This window comes from Anolis sagrei, chromosome 4 (genome assembly GCF_037176765.1).
Source record: "Anolis sagrei isolate rAnoSag1 chromosome 4, rAnoSag1.mat, whole genome shotgun sequence".
Classification (NCBI taxonomy): Eukaryota; Metazoa; Chordata; class Lepidosauria; order Squamata; family Dactyloidae; genus Anolis; species Anolis sagrei.
In genome coordinates this window covers 216227176-216251624 of record NC_090024.1, presented here as the reverse complement: position 1 = coordinate 216251624, position 24449 = coordinate 216227176, and the positions used below count along the sequence as shown (strand labels likewise).

General features: G+C 40.0%; 1 protein-coding gene across 1 annotated transcript in view; it reads right to left on the bottom strand.

The window, feature by feature from the left end:
- Positions 1-4263: 4263 nt before the first annotated feature.
- The window catches only part of PLCG1 (phospholipase C gamma 1), a 99772-nt gene continuing 79586 nt past the window's right edge, over positions 4264-24449 (bottom strand). The window contains exons 20-32 of the mRNA XM_060772229.2: positions 24165-24242; positions 22208-22311; positions 21119-21215; positions 19355-19427; positions 18908-19065; positions 17146-17242; positions 15782-16006; positions 15087-15235; positions 12145-12259; positions 9919-10080; positions 9371-9459; positions 8232-8419; positions 4264-5769 (exon numbers count right to left, since the gene is read on the bottom strand). Coding sequence (XP_060628212.1) covers positions 5727-5769; positions 8232-8419; positions 9371-9459; positions 9919-10080; positions 12145-12259; positions 15087-15235; positions 15782-16006; positions 17146-17242; positions 18908-19065; positions 19355-19427; positions 21119-21215; positions 22208-22311; positions 24165-24242 — 1578 coding nt within the window. The 3' untranslated portion in view covers positions 4264-5726. The remainder of the gene's footprint in view (positions 5770-8231; positions 8420-9370; positions 9460-9918; positions 10081-12144; positions 12260-15086; positions 15236-15781; positions 16007-17145; positions 17243-18907; positions 19066-19354; positions 19428-21118; positions 21216-22207; positions 22312-24164; positions 24243-24449) is intronic.

The window sequence follows — 24449 nt, the reverse complement described above, 5'->3', positions numbered from 1 at the left end:
AAAATGAGAGCCAATTAAACACCCTTCAGAATTGAAACCGCACATTGTAAAACTCCTAATAATGAGGCTGGTGGGTCCAAGACTCACTGACCAAATCGACACTGCTAGGAAAGGAATCCCTTTCTTCCCTTTGCAAAAGGACCCAGCCCTCACAAGCTGCTGAGAATTTTCTTGCACAGTCTCTGTTGAACTGATGAGGTCAGTGTGGGCAACCAACCATAATATAGTGGACAGCTCCTTTGCATATGAATGGTCTTAGGTTAAATCACCGCCATTTCCATGGAAAGGCCCAAGTAGCTGGCTTTCAAAACAAAACCCTGAAGAAATAGCAGAAACCCATCACAGCTGAGCAAATACTTGGCCTGTTAGAGGTTTTTTTTCTGTGCAACTTGGTTTCAAGTCTGATTCCCCTAACCATATATCAAAGCTCATCTGCTATGTTATCTTGCACTATAGGACTTATCATTTGACAAGAGACCCCAATGCACAAAGCCTCTCAAGAACTGGATTAGTGTGTGTATAAATTCTTTTATGTGTCAGAAAGGAACAATTTTGAAGTAGCACACGTAGGCCTGAATTTTGTTGCTAGTGCTAGCTGCTGTACTCCTTTAATAAATGGGATTTACACATATTGATTCGCCATTCAACAATTGGCAGAATCTACTCTAGGATTTTAGCCACAATATGGGAACAATCATAGGTACAGATCCTCTGCATCAATGTCTATCATCATGAGATTGGAGAGTCAAGTCCACCCATTGTTTTACCCTTTAATGTTAGGAAAACTGCACTGGGCGATCCAATACTGAAAATATGGCCCTGCTTTGTTTGTCTCCCAAGTACCAGAAACCATAGCCAGCATAACCAATTATGAATAATCCTGGGAATTGGCAGTCCAACATCTGGGTTGGGCTATTGCTACCCTTGCTTATAAGGCCTCTTAGCTGTTAATTGAAGCCATAGGGGCCTTCATAGTAAAGTCAAGGGCGTCTCCTTGACATCACCTGATTTGAGGAATTGTTTGCAGTGGCAAAGAGGTCTTCTGCTTATGCTGACCAGGAAGGACATATTCCTCTGAAATAAGCAGCTGTATGGCTTTGGAAAGGAAGGCAGAGCTTTCCTTAAGCATGCAGTCTGTGACAGAGCAATTTGCTGCACTTACTATGTTAAATGTTGAGATCCTACAGACTTTATTTTTAAAACCCCCACATTTTCTTGAGAGATAAATTTGTATCTTGGATAAACAAGAAGTTCAGTTACGAATCCTTTCAGATTTTTTCTCTCTAATACTATCTTCAAAATTCTTGAAAGATGGATTTATCAAGGGTTTTTTTCTGCTTTTTCTTCACCCTGTGTAAAATTGTCTTGTGAAAGAAATTGCTCAGCTCTTTTGATTTTCCCAAAGCTGTTGTAAATAACATATTTCATTGTACTATAGAACATTGATTTTGCCTCAAGTTCGTTGTAGCGTAACAGCAAATGGACTTTTTTTAAAGAAGGGTAGCAGTGGGCAAGTACACCAAGCCTGATAAGGTAGCATTCTAGTTTTGTACCTTTCTTTTTCTTGATAGGGTGAGTTACAAACTACCGGGGGGAGGGGCGGTGTCAGATTCTTTTTGTACTTTTGGTAAAACTTTTAGAAAAGGAAAAGGCTGAAGCTGTCAGTGTGGGTAAATGCCAGTTTCTCCCTTCAGCTGGAGACAACTGGTGCTTGCCTGGTATGATAGCACTTGCTTTTATTCCCCAAAGTGATGCCACTTCTGCGAAGTGAAATGCAAGTTTCCCTTCATTTTGTATATGTGGCTTAAGAGGGTGGGAAGAGCTTGCTTGTACAGTTTTGTGAAATGAGACCTTTTTGGTTTGTTCCTAAATAAACAGTGATGAAAAAAAAACAACAAAACATTGGTCAGTGACTGACTCTTTTGTGAGATGGGTGAGGGGGGAAGAGAAGTGTGATATTAGAACCTAACCTAAATACAGTAGAATCTCGCTTATCCAACATAAACAGGCTGGCAGAACGTTGGATAAGCAAAATGTTGGATAATAAGGAGGAGTTAAGGAAAAGCCTATTAAACATCAAATTACATTATGATTTTACAAATTAAGCACCAAAACATCATGTTTTACAACAAATCGACAGAAAAAGAAGTTCAATACACAGTAACGTTATATAATAATAACTGTATTTATGGATTTAACACCAAAACTTTGCAATGTATTGAAACAGCTGTGGATTTGGGCGGGAGGCAGATTGTGTTGGATAATACAGAACGTTGGATAAGTGAAGGTTGGATAAGCGAAACTCTACTGTAATGGAACTGCATTATCTGAAAGAGAACAGACACCCATTTTGTATTTTGGCTGCATGTTAAGAGTGCATAATGGAATGTTGTCTACAAAAGTCAGGAGGCCAAGTTCTGATTATAATATCAGAGAATCAGAAAGTTGGAAGAGACCAGAGGGGACATTTAGTGCAACCCCTGCCATGCATGAAAAGTACAATCAAAGCACCCTGGACAGATGGCCATCCATCCTCTGTTTACAAGCCTCCAAAGAAGGTGCTTCCACCACACTCCAAGGCAGAGAGTTCCACTCTTGAACAATTAATGTGGTCAGGAAGTTCATCCTAATGTTCATGTGGAATCTCCTTTCCTATATGTAATTTGAACCCATTGCTCTGAGTCCTTGTTTCCAGGACCATATAAAAGAAGCCTGTTCCCTCGTCAGTATTGCATTCTTTCAAATACTTAAAACATAGCTATAATGTCTTCTGTAGAACTTCTGTAGGAATCATAGTATCTCACTGCCAAATCTGGATTGACAATTCTTGATCTATGGGCTCACAGAAACAAACAATTCCCTTAGTAATCCTCATTATACTAATAAATAAAGCTAACTTAGATGGGGCAGGAATTGGTTTTTTTTCTTTTTTAAAAAAAGAGTGGATTATTGTGTTTGGAAGGACTAGAAACTGCATTCACTTCTTGTACTTTGAATTCCTGGGCTCAGAATTCTTGGCTGATTCTAAATCACCCACTTAAGTGACAAATGCATAACTGGAGTACCATTTCCTGGCCAGACCACTTAACAGCAAACAGGTGCAGCAAGCAATGGGGAAGGTCTGTTCTGTTGGAGATCAGGATGCAGCAGGATAATGCAATCCCCTTCTGCCTGTGATCAATGATGGGAAATAGAGTTATGATAATGGCCCTGTTTCTGGTTATCACAGCCTTTGTTACTATTTATTCTCTAGTGTGGGGTTTGTAGTTTAGGGAAGAGCATTTAACAGCCTCACTAAACTACAAGTTCCAGAATTCTGCAGGAGGCAGAAACTGGATTTAAAGTGGATTCATTCTCTAGTGTGATGAAGTAACAAGTCTAAATCTGAGCTGGTTGTGTACGAAATTGATTACTGTAATGGGCGAAGACCCCAAGAGCCTAAGCAATATTTAACAGCCCAAATTATAATGGAAACTAGAGGAAATAGATGGTTTCCTGAGATGTATGAAATTGATGACTGCTTGGAATGGCTGTGGCTACCTGCACAACACATAACAATTTTACTGTGTAGTCACACAATGAAACAGTCTGTGCTGCTTCCTGGCTTAGCAAGAAACCTTGAGCAATTATAAATTCAAAGTTGACCAAAGCAACCTAGTCCTGCTTCCGCTTGCATTTCAACCAAACTTATCTGATATTTAACTGTAGAGAAAATAAATACAATATGGAACAAGTTTTGTGATCTCAACACATTGGCCCAAAGGGAAACTAAAGTGTCATCCAGCTAAATTAATTGAGTAATTTGCAACCCACTTCTCAACCTAATTCTTTTTAATTAAAAAAACAAATTGGTTTCATTCCATACATACAATGATGTAATTATCCTGCCCTAGCATAAACAGGTTAGTAATAAGCCCTATACACAGTTCCAATTTTTCAGTGTGCTCATTGAGAAATGAATATGGTTGAGATTTAGAAAAGGGGTGGGAAATGGTACTCCTCCCATTTTTTCTTGCCTACACATCTCATGAGCCAAGTTTAGGCAGCAAAGTCCGTGGCATATGACAGTTGGATTCCAAAAACTTCCATAGAGCCACATCTGCCCACCCCTGATCTACAGCATAGTCAAACTTTATTTTCTGACAGGAAGAGTTTCCACATCCTGATCCCAATAAACATACACAATTGGCCTCCAGGGCTTTTCCCCATCTTGCCGCCTCTTCTGCCCCAACCCACTCCCAACAAAACACAGGAAGGACCTCCTAAAAATGAGGACTTTATTGTGCAGTATGTTGCATCCCAGCCAACTGAACACAATCCATACAGCTGCTGGAGTCAGGCCAAGACTAGGCTCCTCTTAAGAGTCAAACAATATATAGTAAATACTGTCACATACATTGAAGCTTGCCTTTGGCGGCTGGAGCATATTTACTTCTCCTTCTGCCTGGTAACTGAAATAGAAGTCTTCAGTAGTCCAGTTGATGGAATGGCGTCACTTCTCTGGCAGGCAAAGGACAGCAGCAGACGCACAACTTTTACTCTTGCTGTGGTAGCAAGACATGACTGTGGGTTGACACCTTTCTACCAGTGTCCTGACCCCACAAACATGGGCAAGAAGCTTCTTTAGAGAAGTGATACTGTTTGACCACAAGTAGAAGTCTCCTTCCACAAAACAAGAAGTACATGAGTGAAATCTCTGAGCCTTCTTAGTTTTTACAGCTTGGAAATGATAGCCTGTGCTGGGAAAAGGTTCTCTCTTAAAAAAAAATACTGGCCCCCAAAGCTGTTCCTGTCCTGCACATACCCCTAGAATTATTACCGTGATGAAATTCAACACAAAGGGTACAATAATAAAGACAAAAACTGATTTCAGTGGCAAGAGCTCTACCTCAGGCAGAGCTGGCTTTGGCTCAGGTAGTCCTCTCCCCGCGCAGTCCATTTAATATCTCAGTCATCATTTCTGTACAGTGGAGGAAAGGATTCATATAGTTTGGCCAAGAAAGGTTTTGCTAAAAGGAAGGAGGCGGCTTGACAGTACTTTTGAACAAGGCAAGCTCCATCCAAGAATACAAGAGCAAGGGATTCCACAACTTGACTTAATACTGACAATTTCTTTTGTTTTATGAAGACGGACTTGAAAGCCTTGCATAGCTTGAAGATGGCCACTGAGACCGGGCCTGGCAAGTTTCACCAAGCTTGTGCTCTAATACCAAAAGAACAATCTCCTCACTTTCTGTGCCAAAGTTGTGATGAATGGGGTTTAATAATAACAACAATAACAAATATAACAATTAAAAAAATCAGGTCCTCTTAGCTGAGTGAAGGAAAGCTGCTTCGCGAGGCAGCTCTGAGGTATTATATCCTCTCAGTAACTACAGTTGTGGGGAAGAAAGGAGTTAATGACAGGCATTTGTGTTTGACCTCAGATATTGACAAGACATAACACACAATCAACACTCTTTGTTTCTGGTTTAGTGTGGAGAGTCTTTTTTTTTCTTGTGTCTTTTTCTAAAATTTCTCTCGCAGGTCATGATCCAGACAATAAAACCACTGTTTGGGAGTTTGGTTCTTTTAAAAATTTCTCCGCTCCAACAGCCTTCAGAAGAAAAACTGGAAAAGCTGCCTGAAAGTAGGCCAAAGCAGTGACGTTTCCATAGAAACCAGTTCACAGCAATCCGTGAGAATCACAAGCACTGGAGGGTGCTTTACAGCAGGCAACGGGCGGGCTAGAGGCGGTTATCTCCATTCACCCGGGTCTTTCGAAGTGCCCTGCGGGGAATCATAAACAAAAAACAGGTTGGAAAGAAACTAGTGGTCCCACAGAGTCAAAAATGCCAAGTTACAGTTGGAACTGTGCTTGGGGAATTTGTTCCACAACTACAGAGCAGGAATCTGTGCTGATTTTCTTCTCTTCAAGAAGCGTAGTAAGCACCAATGCCAAACCTTTGTAGCTTGAGAGCTCAAAGTCTGCTCTATTGAATTCTTGGCAAGTTTGTTGGCTAGAAAGGCTGAGAAATAAGGATGAGAAAGGCCAACCCATAGCAGATGCTTCTATCCTTTTTGGTAAAGTTGGGACAGGAAAACTAGGGTTCAAATCCCAAGTTCAACACTAACCACTGTGTAACAAAATTAGAAAATAAATCTGTTCCTGGCTTGAAAGTGTCGTTTCCTGTTTAATTGTGTGGTATTTACTTTGAAAGTAGTTGTTATATTCCAGAAACTTTGTTTTTGTGGCTGCCACAAACTATGTTGAATTGGTTGAGACTCTATGAGATATTCATTGAAAAGCAGTAGCAAAATGTGCTTCAGGGTTATTCAATTTGTACAATTCATACAATTTGTACAATAGCCAGAGTGAAGCAGTTGCCTCAGGCAACAGAAAGTATTCGCAGTTTAATAAATTCTCCCCATGTTTTTATGATAGAACCAATTGGGAAGTGACATTTATAACCCATTTACATAATGGGAAGGTAAAGGTAAAGGTAAAGGTGGTCCCCTGACATTAAGTCCAGTCATGTCTGACTCTGGGGTGTGGTGCTCATCTCCATTTCCAAGCCGAAGAGCCAGCATTGTCCGTAGACACCTCCAAGGTCATGTGGCTGGCATGACTGCATGGAGTGCCCATTTATAACCTCCATGAAGATTGTGTGTTCTGTTTATGATATATGCTGCTGGTGATATATCCTTTTGTGATTGTGCATGTGCTTTTTAGGCTGCTATGCAAGAAGGTATTCAGGTACCTCCTTGCACAATGTCTCCCCTTCTGTGCAACTAACCTTCTCCATACCAGTGTATTCCCCTAGATCAGTGGTTCCCAACCTTTTTTTTGACCAGGGACCACACTCCAACATTAGTACCAAAAGGGTTACGAATTGGTTTTTGGTCAACTTTATATTTTGTTTGGTTATTTGGGGTGCTGATTCACAAAATTTCATTGGATAGACCACATCAGCTCTAGTTTCTGATACAGAACATATACCATCTAGTAGTTACCATCTGCTTGCCCACAGAAAACCATATTCAATAAGCCAACTGGTTTTGCAAGACCAGTTGATTTTGTTGCAAAGGTATAGTAACACTGAGGTTGCAGACCATATTTTAGTTCTTGTCTGTAAGGTTGGGAACCACTGCCCTAGATAATTAGAGGAAAACATGGGACACCGAAGTAGCATTAATCTATTATTCTGTAACTAGGAGAAGGAACAAAATATTGGCTGGTCATACACATGGCCATTAACTGGCTTTGGGGGGGGGGGGTGCTTTGGTGTGGAAATGATTATTGTGGTAAAGGGAAAATGGGGTGTAAATAAACTGCTGGGGCATTATGTTCAACCAGGCCAATGTAGGATTTTAGCCTATAACTGCCATGGTCACATACAAGCTATTACAGCAAAATGGTCTTTTAATCTGTGGACTTCAGTGGGAGGGGAAAACGCTATAAGATGTACAATATGGCAGTGGGTTGTCTTCCCTATTTAAGATTTGATTCATTCTTTTGATACTGTTGCTTTCTTTATTGAACTATGATGGCTTTGTTATCTTCAGTGACAGAGGAGGGCAAAGCTCCTCAAAACCCATTCACCATAAAAGCCTGCTTCACTCAAAACCTACAACTGAATGAAGCATTGTGTTCCCATCATCTGCCAACTGGTGTTTTGCAGGCTTCAAAGGCTGTAAGGAGATCTAAAGTATTTTAGGAAAATAAGGTAGACGTATTTTGTTGCTGCTGTTCTTGCCTTCTGAACTGTACACATCCTTTAACAGTGAACTGCTCCCTCCCTCTCTATATAGTTTATTTTACGGACACAGAAACATTTACTACAGCTGCACTAAACACTGATCATTAAGTCTCAAGGGAGCTCAAAACGGATGTGTGTGTTTGGGGGGGGGGGGGGGGGTTATTTCTCATTCTGACAAAATTGGCCAGCTTTTGGAGGAAGAAGAATGGAAGAGTAAGTATTTTCTACCAAATAGAATATTGTTGTTCTAGTAAAATTAACTGTTCTCCCAAAACAGAATGAGAAATTATATTCTGGCTGCCTAGTGTTTATCAGACGTCTTCCAAAGATTCTAGTGCAGCATGTTTAGTTCCTCAAGATATAGATATTACCTGCAACCTGTATTCCAAAAGGACTGGAATGGAAAACAAAATGATCTAATACTATCCTTATTTGTACAATATTGATTTGTGACCTGGAGTACTTGGATAATCAAAATCTTAAGAAATGTACCTTCTGTCTCGATTGTCAAAGTGGTCTGCTAACTGCTCCTGTGATAATCGAAAGTCTTCAAATGGCTGCTGATATCGGGTCTCAAAGGAGCCTTCTCTGCCTCGTCCGGCCATGAGCTGACTTGGAGAATCCATGGACCTCTCTCGGAAAGCTGAAGCCCCAAAGGGGCTAACTTCACCATTCTCCAGCTTCAGGATTGAAAACAGAAGAATTGATTTTCTTCAAGCCAAGGATACCTCCTTGAAAATATCCAGAGTGAAGCAGCTGCCTCAGGCAACAGAAAATTCGAGCACAACTTCCAAGGAGCCAGAAAAAAAGGGCAGATAATTGTACACATACACAGCAAATATTCAATTTTGTTTTGAATAATTTAAAATTCTGTACAAAAGCTTGTAAGAGGGTTGAAAGAGACAGAAAGAATTGAAAAGAGGTATGTTGCGTCGACATCCAGCTTTCTGGTGCCTTGGAGGTTGTGCTCAAATCCAGCCACAGGAGGGTGCTGTTGCTCCATCCTCCATGACGAAGAGCCATCAGGATTTCCTCCTTCCTTTTGATCGCTGAACATTTTCTGATATATTTTCTTTATGGTGTCGTAAAATATCTCCCCCACTTGTTTTAGTGAAGTAGTTCTCAACCTGTGGGTCCCCAGGTGTTTTGGCCTACAACTCGCAGAAATCTCAGCCAGTTTGCCAGCTGTTAGGATTTCTGGGAATTGAAGGCCAAAGCATCTGGAGACCCACAGGTTGAGAATTTCTTTATTTACAGCTCAAGCTGTTTTCAAACTGCTTAGGTAAACAGTAAGCTGGTCTGACAGTCAGGAGCTCATGCTGACTTGAGGCTTGAACTGGGAACCTTTTGATTGGTAGATCTTATCATTGCTGGTGATTTACAAGCTGTGCTAAAGCCCTGCCCTAAATTGACCTCCTTTTATTGAGGACCAATCATGTTGCTCATGCCACCCTCCAATAATTTAATTTTACAGCTTTCAATGGTCAATTTCAACCTGATTCACACAATTTTACAAAGATCATAGTAGACTCTCCCCCCCCCCCCCCCCCAGGCCTTCTAATTTCATTCCACACAGATTTCTCCTGATCTTGAAATCATGACAAGACAGTTGTCAAGGATATCAAACTTACTTTTCCAGGGATGATATCAATTTTAACCAGCAAAGAAGCCAGTTCCAGGTCCTCACTGTAATTGTTCTTCAAAGGCACAGAACGGTATCCTAAAAGAAACCAAACAGAGTTCCTAAAGGACCTGAAAAAACATATTAATCAGAGGAAATGACCCAAAACTAGTGAATTCAAGAAGATTCTGTCAAAACATTGGGAAGAAGCTCCTGACAGCAATAGCTGTTTAATAATGAAAAGCACAACACTGGAAGGTGGTAAGTGGAGGTTTTTAAACATAGCTTGGATGCCCATCATTCAGGGATTGCTTTAGTGCTTCATTACTAAAGTGATACAAAGTTGTACTAGATGAATCTTGTGGCCCCATCTAAGTCTACAATTCTATGAATTTTACAAAGATTCAAAAAGCAGGAGGTTTGGGGTCATTAAGATGCCATGTCCCTACTTGACCTAGCATTCTGTCAGTATGTTTTTGTTTCTTACCAAATAGGAAACATTTGTTGCAGTGCAATGTTCAGGGAAGGAGGAGGAGGGAGGGTCTGTCCCATACATACCTGTCTTTAGGCCTTTCACCAGGAATGTAGCCTGAGCTAAGAAATTCTGGTCACTGAACATATCTTCTTCATATACCACAAAGCGCAGAAAGGCAAATTCTGGGTTGTGAATATGGAACTGAAATGACTTCTGGGGCCAGGCAGGGTTCAGGCCATTATCCACTATATTAAACAAAAATAATTATTTGATTTGCATTTTTAATATAAGACAGAGCAGTTGATAATTTAAACAGCAGCAAGTTTAAGCCAAAGTCAAGACCTTAGGATGCCTCAGTATTCTTTTGTTTGAAATTTGTTTCATGGCCGGAACCACTGGGTTGCTGTGAGTTTTCCGGGCTATAGGGCCATGTTCTAGAAGCATTCTCTCCTGACATTTCACCCACATCTATGGCAGGCATCCTCAGAAGTTGAGGGGTTTGTTGGAAACCCGGCAAGTCAGATTCATATATCTATGGAATGTCCAGAGTGGGGGAAAAAAACCTCTTGTCTGCTTGAGGCAACTGCAAATGTTGCAATTTGCCACCTTGATTAGCATTTAATGGCTTTGCAGCTTCAAAGCCTGCCTGACTATTGTCTGGGGAATCTTTTGTTGGGAGGTGTTAACTGGCCCTGATTGATTCTTGTTTGGAATTCCCCGGTTTTTTGAGTGTTGCTCTTTATTTACTGTCCTGATTTTAGAGAGTTTTTTTAATACTGGTAGAAAAATGCTTTGAAAACTGACTTTCAGGGCAACCTTTTCAAATATGTCAAGCTTGTCACAATCCTCCTCTTTCATTTAATGCTAAAAACACACTACTAATATTCCAGATTTATTTATTTATTTATTTATTTACTTGGAGTGCTTCTACCTCGCCCTTCTCAACCCCCTAGCGGGGACTCAGGGCGGCTTACAAAAAGGCACAATGCGATGCCTAACAATTCACAAAATACAGTACAATATACAATACACAAATTTACCATATAATGTCAACAATTATAACTAATTAAAACAGTCAAACAATATACTAGCAGCAATAAAATCATCTTGTGGTCAATGTTCGCCAATTCATAGTCCGTGATCCATCTCAACTCTTAGTATTGATGGGGTGAGGATTGGAAGCAGGGTGGCTTGATTATGCAAGTCTATTTAGCTTCAAGACAAAGTATTCTTTCTTTACTGAAATTTTACATGAGAACAAACATTTCTCAAGTCACAATTTGAGAAGAAAGGTTTAATCAATGAAGGCTTGGGTTGGAAAGTAAAGGAAGACTACTACAACCAAAGCTGGGTTTTCTTGTTTCCTCTTACTCCTCCCATTCTTCTTCTTCTTTGTTCTTCTTCTTCCTCCTCCCAACCCCCCCTCTTCCCCCTTCTTTTTTTGGGGAAGTGGAACTATAGCTGCTAATATCTCCCAGCAGTGTCCATGTTGGCTAGGTATCAATGGTGTCCATGTTGGCTGGGGGATTTTGGGAGTTCTACTGAAAAAAGCAACTTTCCCCAAAACCCACGAATGCGAGATGTAAATGTATGCTAACATGGAAAACTACATTATGGGTTGTTCATAATCTGAGGGCAAGTGAGGAACAGGTTTCCCAACATAAGAGGAAGTGAACATATATAAGCCAAATTGATATATATTCTAATTGAATGGGGAGAGGCTGCAATACGTGCAAAAGATGACTATGATGACTAACTTCAAAATCAAACTACTTTTTCTACGACATGTAAGATATTTATACACAATCTCAGTGTAACTTCAGTCTGCATTAAATTTAATCAGTTGTTTGGCACAAAAAAGAATAGCACCTCACTAATTTCATATCTCCAAGTACATGTTCAAACAATTCACAGTTCATATCCCTGCAGCTGCCGCACATAACTTCAAAGTAGAAAGCAGTTACTCTTTCTACCTAGAATTTGTTGTATTAATTCTGTGAACAGGAAAGACACCCTCCACTTGAAAGATCCCACTGAACATTTGAGGCTTGCAAAGGTACCTTTGCAGACATTATCTTCACACATGAACATTGGAATACCTGAGAAAAGTAGCAGAGGTCGGATTGAAGTGAGTAATGATCAATACCTACCCATCAGATGAAAGACAGATTCGTTTATAAAATGTGTTTGTCTGTGTATGTATTTGGGCATGCATGTTTCAATGTGACCTTCCTAAGCTGAAAGATACAAATGACAATGCCACATTTTGCATCCCATCCAAATTCTGGATAATAGGTCAAGGTACTCACCCACCATCTCAGTCTTCTGCTTTGCATTATCATACTCTGTTCCAGCAACCTCAACCTCTACAAATGGACAAACAATTCCTCTTCCATTTTTGGGCAAATGCCGAGCCCCAAGGACCTACCAAAGGCAAGCAAAAGAGACAAAATTGCACTATTACTACATCCTCTGCTAAATAGATATGCAAAGCCGTTTGAACTCCCTTTATCTGTTGCCAAAATTGCCCCTGCTTAGAATTCATTTCTATTTTATATTCTTGAGTTATGGGATAACTTGTAGGCATCAAAAGAGACACAACAAATCACTCTGTCCTTTGCTTCCTGGTTTTGTAACTTACAGTAAAGGACTGTGGTTTAAAACCTAGCCAAGTACAGCACAAAGTTCAAAACAAGGAATTTCTGAGTGGAGGAAACAATCTGTGGGTGGCAGAAGAGTATATTTTGCCAAATTTCTCCCTCAGTGAATTGTTTGCTCACAAGAATTGCAGTGGATGTCTTCTCTCATTAAATTTTTTCATATTGAGAGAAAGATGGAAAATTAATTAAGAAAATAAATATTCCAGATAGAATCTGGCTAAGTTGTAGTGCTGATTGGCTTCCATCTCTAGAAGTTTACTTAACAAATTGGTCCCAAAATGTACCATTCCTCAGGAAGACAATATAATTACTATTCAATATGCTGTAATTTGAGTGAAATCACAACTTTAGCTCACTCAGTACTTTATAATATTCATATGAAAATTTATACAATAGTTTCATATGCTTTAGCGCAGTGTACATTATTTGACAGCCGCTCCAAGGTCTAAGAGAGAAGGTTATTCCCAGCTATATGATAGAGGAATGAATCAGGAGTGTTTTAAATTCTTCACAAAGTAGCTCCTGTTACATAATGCTTTCTTTCACATTCAAATGTTGTAATAAGTTATCCAAACATAGCAAATTAGCCAAGTGATGTCCCTGGCTAAACGGGACATATCTCATGGCCATATCAGAGGCAAAAGTGTCTGTTCTTGATAAACTGTTCTCAATTCAGATAGTAAGCCCTAACTTACAAGTATTTTGATTATTGCAAGAAAGGTACCATGGTCAAATTGGATTGTTCTTCCAGGCTATTAATGGTGTCCAAAAATACACTTAGGTAGAAAGCCTATATCCACTCACGTGGGAGTCAGCCATAGTAAACACTGTGAAACTTACTTCTGTGTAGGTATGCAAAGGATTATGATTTCTGTTATGTGCATTATTAAAACATTTTTTTCACTAAATATCTCAATATTCTACAATGCATATATACCATATATCTCATACACAGTACGTGTAAACATCTTTGAAATCTACATGTAGAAAACATAATGAAGGGTAATGGAAAATGAATACCGACATCTGAGTAATTCCTTTTGTGGAGGTTTTTAAACAGAAGCTGGATGGATATTTATTGTGAATCTGGTAGGTGACCCTTGGAATCCATTCCAACTCTATAATTCTGCCCCTGCAAGAATACTAAATTATGGTTTAGTATACAGGCAGTCTCCAAGTTACAAACAAGATTGGTTCTGTATGTTTGTTCTTAAGTTGAATGTGTATGTAAGTCAGAACAGGTACTTTTAAAAGTGTGATGCCAGCCATATTTATTTATTTATTTATTTACAGCATTTTTACCCCGCCCTTCTCAACCCCTGAGGGGGGACTCAGAGCGGCTAACATAGGCAGCAATTCGATGCCACAATATCAATAACACCAGTAGAAAACCGTAAATACATGAAAAGTTAAGAACAGTAACAATTCTATCACCACACAATCACATAATCACATATTTGTTTCCAATTATCGTAACAGTCATCAGGTCCAATTCCATGTTCAAAGTGCTTTGCATCCACTAGCCAAAGGCCTGGTTCCAGAACCACGATTTTAGTTTTTCCCTGAAGGAAAGGAGGGAGGACGCCAATCTAATCTCGCTGGGGAGTGAATTCCACAAGCGGGGGGTCACCACCGAGAAGACCCTGTCCCTTGTCCCCACCAGACGCATTTGCGAGGCCGCTGGGACTGAGAGCAGGGCCTCCCCAGCAGATCTTAAATCACGAGGTGGAACATAGAGGGAGATACGTTTGGATAGGTAAGCTGGGCCAGAACCATATAGGGCTTTACAGGCCAAGACCAGCACTTTGAATTGTGCTCGGAAGTGGACCGGCAGCCAGTTGTTAGCCCTCATCCAGTCCGACACAGGAGCCAAGCACTGGTTCATTTACATACACACACACACACACTTTGCTTTCCATGTGGGGACATGATCCCACAAGGATGGTCAAACATCAAAACATCCGGGTGTCCCTGGGCAACAACCTTACAGACGGCCAATTCTCTCACACCAGAAGTGATGTTCAGTTTTTCAAGTCACTCCTGACATGAAAAAAAATAGAATAAGGAATCCCTGTGGTGCTTGTTCTGCTGTCTGTGCCCCTCTTCACTTTCTATCCCTATGATAATTGGATTTCGAAAAAACTGGGTTGTTGTGGAAACAAGGATTGGTGATAAAGTTTCAGTGGAGACACCTTTTCCACATAATAACTATTTCAAGAATTTCTCTTCTGAGAGGTAGATTTCTTTCTGTTCCTGTTGTCTCATCCCTGTTCTTAACTATGTGTCATTTGTAAGTCCAACATTTGTAACTTGGGGACTGCATGTAAATCCAAGCAGAGAAGAAATTAGTTCAGAAATGTAGTCATCTATGCAGTTTCCTATATAACTTTTTGGCAATCTGAAATTTGTAAGGATTCACACCATAATGTGAAACAGAGTTGTTCGTACCCAAAAACACATTACAGACATCTTGCCACAGTGTAATGTGACAATCTTTTGATGCTCCTAGTTGGAGGGAGTGACAGAAATATTCACCCACAACAAAGCCAAGACAAGCTTTCATTGAAGCAGGCACTCAGATAAATACAAACCTCAATGGAAACAGAAAGCGGCTCCATTCCCCGCAGAGTGTTCTTGTCAAAGGGATCAAAGATGTCATCCCGCATGTTGCTTGGTTGCAACACGAAGCCACATCGGCCTCCAGACATGAACAGAGCCTGATTCATCTGCATTGGCTTGTCTGTAAAAAAAAGAAGAAGATACATTTTGATGTAGGACAGTTCCAGCTGATTATTAATAATGCAACTCAGGACAACAGCACTTATGTTTGAATTAGGCGCTTACCGCAAATCAGAACTTCCTTTGAACTGTTCCTTACTAGTTGGTCAGTTCATAAAACCCTTAACACATTATTTCTGTGAATCCACAGGATGGCTTTGGGCATGTCACACTCTCTCAACCTCAGAGGAAGGCAAAGACAAACCTCCTCTGACTAAATCTTACCAAGAAAACCCCATGTTAAGTTTGCCTTAGATTCACCACAAGGTAGAAGCCATTATAAGGCATACAACAAAAGAAAGGCGTACTTTAGCACCAAGATATACTTTTTCAACCTGTGAAGATATTTATTCTTCTCATTAGCATTATCAGCAACATAGTAAGGTATTAGTTACCAATGAAAATTCTCAAATTTGAGTTGTTAGATTTCAAATCATTATGTACCGATTGTAGGCAGATTAAAATGAATTATACTATAAAGATTTTATCATGGAAAGATGGGTTTCACCTGGTGTCTGAAAGTTGAGCGCCACCAACTGGCTACCACAGATCCACATAGGAAGGGGGTCATAGTTGGAGGAGTCAAGACGCTGTCCTTTTGGATAGATGCGGGAAAGCTGTAACCGGTTGTACTGCAGAAATCTCTTGCCTTTGATCTTGTTGACATATTTTTCTGCCTTGGTTTCAGGGAAGGAGGACATGTCCCTGTAACAAGCCCTATCTGTGCCAATTTCTATGGGAGAAAAGAGGCAGACAATTATATGGGCCAGAGAATCGTATGGAGAAAAAACATTCACCCACAACAAAACCAAGACAAGCCTGTTGCTTCTGTAGAAAAGATAATAATGTCTAACCAGTCCGGTAACTTTAGATATCCAGGGACAATTCTAACATTATAAAGTCAACATGAAACTGTACATACTATTCACTTAAATGTGAACGAGTGCAATTCTATAAAGGGCAGGAATATGTCCACAGGTTTCAGTCCTAATGTTTCAATTCTGTAGATTTCTCTTCAAATCTCAGTGATAGATTAGAAAGTCCTGAAAAGGTGTTCCTGAATATCAGGTTGCTGGGATTAGCGCTTCCATCTGCATTCATGATGTCCACACATTTCTGACATGTCTTGTGGTCATCTTTGTATTTTTTGCTCATTTTTCAATAATGGTAATTTTCAACTGAGTGCTTTAGTAATAAGCCCTGATATTTTGCCTAGTTTAGGACTCTTAACCCTTCTGGTTCAATTTGCCTGGCTATACTACCTCCTTTGATAACCAACTCTAGCCATACAATAATTCAATGAATGTGCTTGTGTATGTTTCTGTGCAAGTATTCATATCTTCATATCACTTTTTGACTTCTGGTGCCTTGTAATTTCATAGGATTTTCTCAATCAAGGAAAATGTCAGTTTGCCAGTTTCTTCCTATGAAATACAGAATACAGCAGTAGGTTCCCAGGTGTTTTGTCCTACAACTCCCAGAAATCCCAGCCAGTTTACCAGCTGTTAGGATTTCTGGAAGTTGAAGGCTAAAACATCTGGGGACCCACAGGTTGAGAACCACTGGTTTACAGCATCTGGTATTTGATGGCAGTCTCCCATCCAAGTACTAACTAGAGCAGTGGTTCTCAACCTGTGGGTACCCAGATGTTTTGGCCTCCAACTCCCAGAAAACCTAACAGCTGGTAAACTGGCTGGGATTTCTAGGAGTTGTAGGCCAAAACACCTGGGGACCCACAGGTTGAGAACCACTAAACTAGAGCTAAGACTTCTCCATCTTCTAAGATCAGAGAGGATCTGTGCCTTTAGGATACTTAGGCCCTACATGTTATTGCACAGAGTTAACAATATGCTAGATGAAATCTGCACTTACTCTCTTCATCAAAGGGAACAGGACGGCAGTAAATTACTAGTTCAGAAAGTTCCAGAGCTATTTTCTTCCTCCTCTCCATCATCTTCCCTTCGGAGAGCTGCCAAGGGAAGAGGGAAAACAACAACATTTATTATCGTAATTATTTATATGTTAGCTACATTTCTATCCTGTACCCCTTCCACAAACTTATGAGATAGGTCACATTGAGAAAGACTGATCAGCTCACATTCTCCCAGTCAGATTCATGGCACAGAAAGGACTGAAAACACAAACTCCCACCTCCCAAAATATCACAATAAAGTAATACACCACAATACAGCCACAAACATGATTGTAGAACCAATATTCAGGGATCAGAAATGTGTAACAACAGAACAACAGAACTTTCTAATGGCTTGGAGAGCCCACATGTTTTTGTCCATCTATTTCAACAAACAATCTAGGAATGCTGGCTACTGCTTTTCTGCTTTGAAGTAACAACAGGGAGGAAGTGACAGTCAGGCAGAATGCTTAATCCACCTTTCCACTTCCTCCTCTGAAGCTATTTATATTCCAGTGGAGGTTCCCAGCTGTGCCTGTGCCATGCCAAATGGGAAAGACCGCATGAAGCAAAGTGGTTTGGGAAAAACAGCAGCAGCTGGAAATGTTTCATTTATACAATGAATTTACAGGTGCCAGTTTTCATTTACAGATCGCACTTAACTTATTTTGCAGCAGAGACACAACAGTCTGGGCTTCTGTGCCTACTATTGAACCTGTAAGATAGAACTTAAAAACTGACTACTCTCAGCCTTTTTATTCAAATCTAGTCAGGATGGTGAAGATGTGCATGTTGTATAGGTGCACAAATTTCCCATGCTGGATTATCTTGATGGGATAAATATTTGGCATTGCTGCCAAATGCTACCTGAATTTTGGATCTCTACTACCATGAACATGTTAACAAAATATCTTCCAGTTGTGTATTTCTTTATAGTTTTGATGAGGTAGGATTCTTGGTTTACAAAAAAAAAAAAATCAAAACAAGACTCAAATGGTGAATGTATATGCACTATGCAGTTAGATTCCTTTGATATCATTTAAACCCTCATGACTCCATTTGAGATTGATGAGAATCTGGGAATAGATATTCCGAATTTTCTGCTAGAGTTTTCTGCTGAACATGCACCTAAATTACAGCTCTAGAGCTTCCTAGGAGAGAATTCTAAATAACAAAATTTCATGATTGCTTAGGGTGGAGTCTGAGTGGCATCCAACTACTGCAATGCTAGAATACACATATACTCCAGTTTAACTCTATATAACCAGTTTATCCTTTCAAGTCCAAATCTTAGGAGAAAAGAGTATTTAAGCTCTTTATACAATCATCAGAGAACAATTATCATAGGTTCCTCCTTGTTTCCTCAACTCTTGATTATTTGATCAAAACTCTGTTCCTCCAGATGTGTTGTACTTCAGCTCCCACAATTCCTAACAGCTGGTAAGTTGGCTGGGATTTCTGGGAGTTGAAGCCCAACACATCTGGAGCAGACTTTGAGAAATCCTGAGGAAGAGAAAGCTTCCTTCTGGTAAGAACTGTTCAGCAGTAGAATATGCTGCCTTGGCGTGTCAAGGAGTTTCCTTCTCTAGAGGTTTTTAGGTAGAGGCTGGATGGCCATCTGTCAAGGGTGCTTTTATTGAGTGTTCCTGCATGTCAGGGGGATGGACTGGATGGCTCTTATGGTCTCTTCCAATTCTATGATTCTATAAAGCGGTATCTTACTCTAGCATCAGCAGTTTGGGCTGCCTCTCGGATCTTCTTTACCCAATCTAACAACTCCTCATGTGAGTTAGCAGCAACATCCAGGGACAACCGTGGTCCAGAAGCCATACTGATAGAGAACACAAACATACGGTTGTTCTTTCCTTCAGGACGGATAGCTGCAAAGAAAAAGAGGAGAGTGATATAACTTTCTGTGTGAATATTATCAGTGAATTACTGTTTTATGGATCTTGCCCAACAGTCAGATCCACAGAACATCTGAATCCAATATTTGCACATGGATCTAACTGCCAGCAGAGCTGACAAGCCAAAGATGCATTTGAAATGGGAACATAACACAGCAAAACAAACTTGTATCTCTAATCATTACTAACTGGGAAACCCCACAAGCTCATGTGTGGGTGGAATAAAAAATGTTCATATCTTGTTGGTTCTCTACCTACTTACCAATCTGGCAGGCTGGTACTTCAAGGACCCCACCAAGCATGTCTCCCAGGGGACTGTTTTCATCTAGCTGTTGCTGCAAGCAAGTTTACAGTACATTAGACTATCTGGATGGACAGTAACACATCATGCATTCTGAATTAAATTTGTGTAAAATTACACACATGCCAAAATATCTTTCCATGCTTTACTCACAGCTCCTCTGCTTTTTTTATAATCTCTTTTCCAGCTCTGATCCTGTTTGCCAGTATCTAGTGTGTAGCTCTTTCACTAATCAGTCAAAACATTCACAGCCCTCATACCAAATGTGAATACTTTATTTACAATGTATTGAAGTATTGGTTTATGATGCCTTGTCACTTAATATCACAAAAATGTCCAGAGTTTTTATTATGCCAAGCTCTGAACAAGTCACAATCTCTCAGCCGCAAAGGAAGGCAACGGATAACTCTCTCTGAACAAATCTTGCCTTTAAAATGGGGATAAGTTTGCCTTAAGTCAGAAATGACTTGAAGGCACACAACACAAACTATCATTAATAAATTAAAATACAGAATATGTGTAACAGATTTACCCAGTCTTAATGAAAAACAGTATTAGAAAATACTGAATTTAATTTAGAATTTTTCCAACTCAAAACAGAATTAATGTATTGTTGAAGACTTTCATGGCTGAAATCACTGGGTTGCTGTGAGTGTTTTTTGGGCTGTATGGCCATGTTCCAGAATTTCTATTTGGGAAGGTTCATAGGAGCCAGGAGTCAAGCTTATCAATATGGATATTTTCCCAATCAAGTACTGATCAATTTTATGCATGTCTTCTCAATGGTCAGCCGCAATGCAACAATTCCAAGTCTGCAAACCCCAAACTCAGTTCCATGAAGTGCTTCTGTTTCTACAAAACCTTCCTGGTGTGCAAACCTCAGCTTTTTGGCATTAAAAAAAACCCTACTGGGCTTTAAATGATCTCTGCTCTTTGCTCACTAGGAAGAAGTGAAAAGGGAACTTGTAACTCTGTCCACTTCATCACACTAGAAAAAAAATCCACTTAAAATCGGGTTTCTGCCTTCTGAAGAATTCTGGGGTTTGTAGTTTAGTGAGGCTGTTAAAGGCTCCTCCCTAAACTACAAACCCCAGAATTCTGCAGGAGGCAGAAACAGGATTTTAAGTGGATTTTTTCTCTAGTGTGATGAGGCCCCTGTGACTTGATCCTACGGTCTTAGTATATGCAGGGTCAAATCATACATCAACACCTCCTTGCAATACCACAAAATTTAATTATGTTTATGATTGTTAAATTTAAGTCATTTCTATTTGCTGTAGCAAATATCCATGGAAGGCATTATAATATAAAGAGAGCCAATGATATAACGGTAATCATTTCTAATAAGCAAAAGAGTCAGAGCCTCCAAAATTAAATTAACCTGCCAGAGAGATTAAAAATGTAATAACCTGACAGGTGAACTGCATGATGCAAACAAAGTCTTAAGGCAGTGCCAGAAGGCAACCAGAGGGCAGACAAGGCAGGGCTCTTCCAAGAACGGGTTCCTGAAGGAATATCTTATCCCATATCACAACCAAATCCAATTCAAGATATTATAGGAGAGATTTTAACAGATGGATAAGTTCATATGGGAGAAGGTTACCCCTTAGATAATCAAAGGAGCTTACTTCAACATCAAAATACTGAGTCCCTCCACAAACAGAAGACTAAAGTTTTGAGGCTCTTTATTCCCACACTTTCCAGAATGAATGCTCAAATGCTCACCTCCCTCTCCGGCTCCAGGCCAGTTGGGCTAGTTATTTCTTCTACGTAGTTAGATGGAAACCAGAGCTGCTTCTTGCCCCCATAGTCTCCTCTCCACCTGGCAGAAACAAACAGTCACATATGCAAAGCTGTACATACAACGTATCAAAATACAATCAATATGATCATTAGCAAGAAAACAGAAATTCTATCATCAAAATATAAATTGGTTATTTTAAGCAGCTGAGGACACATCAATAGAAGAACAGGAATTGCATCTTGCCTTCTAATGTAAAGGAATGGAGAAAAGGGTACAAAAATTTCTAGCCTATCATTCCTAGAAAAACAATATCTATTACCAAATCGCTCTGTCTCTTGAAAACAATAAGCAACAATCACAAACACAACATAAAACATTTAGGTCTTACATTGATCCCAAGGTTATCTTTAACTACTTAAGATTTCCATACTCCTGTCATTCATCAAATGCCTTCTTGAACAACCAGGTCTTAAGTTGTTTCCTAAATGCTAAGAGGGAGAGGGCCAATCTAGTCTCAATGGGGAGGGAGTTCCACAGCCAAGGGGTCACCACCGAGAAGGCCCTGTCTCTTGTCTCCACCAATTGCACCTGCGACACTGACAGGACCGAGAGCAGGACCGAGATCAGGACCTCCCTAGCAGATCTTAGTGTTCTAGCTGGCTCATAAAGGGAGATGCGTTCGGACAGGTAAGCTGGACCGGAACTGTTTAGGGATTTATAGGCTAAAGCCAGCACTTTAAATTCTGCTTGGTAGCAGTCTGGCAGCCAGTGGAGCTGATGCAACAAGGGGGTTGTATTAATATTAAACAGCAAATATTGAGCCAGGAAACATATACCATTGCCAAAGAGCTGCATAGTCACAAGGAAGGAAAGTGTGAAATGAAAAATTATACCCTTTTTTTTTATAATTCCAAGAATCAGGAGAGACAGCAAAGGAGACTGAATAATGAGGCTTATAGAATTGGGGAAATCAGAAAACTATTTCAACCGGTTTGAAATAGATCTATAGCAGATCTTTTAAATAGGTAATGAAAAAGGAATGCAACAACCGAAGAACTGAGGATGCTTACCAGCCTCCCTCCTGTTTTTCGACATTCTGGATCACAGCATTTTTGGTGAAGGTGAGTTCATCCTCTCGTTGAGCCTTGTAGTCAAATAAGGCTTTGACAGCACACTAAAAGAAAACAAAACAAAATAGAAAGGAAAAAGAACCCATGTTACTACTGTAAAAACTGGGATGGGTATAACTGGCAAAATGAGATTAAAAACTATGCAAATGCTATCTTATTCATTTGATTTATATTAGAGTTCTGTGCATTAACTGGGACTCAACACAGCTTAAAAATGAAGACTGATACAAATAAGAATAGATATAGATTAAAAATACAAAATTGTATTCTTAAAATGTACTTTAACTACTGACTATTAAAAGTATTTTCCTTATAAACAGTCATTTCAAAGCATGTTAGAATTTTTAAAATAATCTCCACCTATTGAGGAAAGACTGGAAGGCCAGACTAACCTGTTTGGCAGTTCCAGAGCCTGGGAAATACCCAACAATGGCATTTCATACATTACTTCCTAAAGTATCTATAATAAGTAACATTCTAGTGGGGAAAATGACAGAAGAAGAAGACGAACTAATGCCTGATAAGCAACTTCCTTCCCTTGAGACTTCTATTGCTGAGATGCATTTCTCCTTCACCAATTGCATAAGCAAATCAGAGGTCTGCATGTGCAGTGGGGCATGTTCACTTGCTGTGCCTCTAGTGAATAAAGTCTCTGTGTACCCGCATCCGGCAGAATACATCAGGCCTCCGTGTTCAAATCAAATTTAAAGCCTTTAGTTAACAAAACAAAGCCGGAACCCTAAAGAAAACAACAGAATCTGGAACGGCAAATCTGGCTTTCTTCTGCCTCTGCCAAGCACCAGTCTTGCCATTTTGGATTGCATTAAAAAAAATCGTACTTGCTTTTTCAGCACCAGAATATCACCATTTTAAATCATATATGAAACTAAGGGCTTAGACTCACAGATGTGTCTCCATCTCTTTAAAACTTCCACAAATATCACTCCCTGGGAAATCTAGTGAAGGTGCTGTTCACACAATTATAGCACTGTAATTCCACTTTCATTAACATAGTTCCACCATAAGCAATCCTGAGATATGGAATTTAATGAAGAGTATCTAGAATGTGCAGCAAGAAGGCTCTGAAACCTCACTAAACTACAAATCCCATGCTAGTTTGGTAAGGGCCGGAGGTTTAGCATAGCTGGTAAATCATCAGCAATTATAAGATCTATCAACCAAAAGGTTGCAAGTTTGAAGCCCCGGGCTGGCATGAGTATCCAACTGTCAGCCCTAGCTCATTGTTTACCTAAGCAATTCGAAAACAGCTTTAGCTGTGATTAGATAAATTAGGTACCACTAAAAAAAGGGGGGAGGTGTTTTACGATGCCATAAAGAAGGAAGATCAGAGAACGCTGGGTGACCAAAAAGAAGGAGGAAGTCCTGACAGCTCTTCTTCATAGAGAATGGAGCAACAGCACCCCCTGGACTCAAGCCCAACCTTCCATGGCACCTCCTGTTCTGTCCTGTCTGTGTATTGTCTATACAAAGTGGCATTGAATGTTTGCCGTGTATGTGTACTGTGATCCGCCCTGAGTCCCCTTCGGGGTGAGAAGGGTGGAATATAAATAAAGTGCTATTGTTATTGTGAGCTCTTACACAGTATGCAATTATAGTGTTATGCAATTCCACTTTGCATATTGTTCAAGAGTTTCAGGTTGAGGTTTGAGTGGTAGAGGACAGAGTTACATTTACCTTACACATGTAGTTTTTCTAAGGAATACCACAATCCTCAAAGTTGTCATCTGTCATGATGATCAGAACACAGAGCACACATATACTGCGGTGCTCGTATGTTCCTTAAAAGGAGCCTCATAAGACTCAACTAACTGGTTTGCAAATTCAGCACTCCATTCGTATAATCACTGTAGTAGGGACACAGTAAGGAGGAAAATACCTTGAAGGTTGGCATAGGATTGGCTTCCACATAAAAGCCTGGGTTCCGTCCTTCATAGAGCGCACCATAATCTGGTTCCTGGTGAATGAAGCAGAAAAAATATAAATCTATTTGTACAGACTTGTTAGTCTCTTTGGAAAAGACCTCAGGACATAAAATACAGTTAATGCCAATTAGACAGCCACCCCACTGCTTGAAAAGCTGGCAAGCTCAAAAAAGGATACAGACAAAACATCAACTGATGCCTGTTTCCCTGCAGAGAGAGAAGCATGAACACTGCATAGT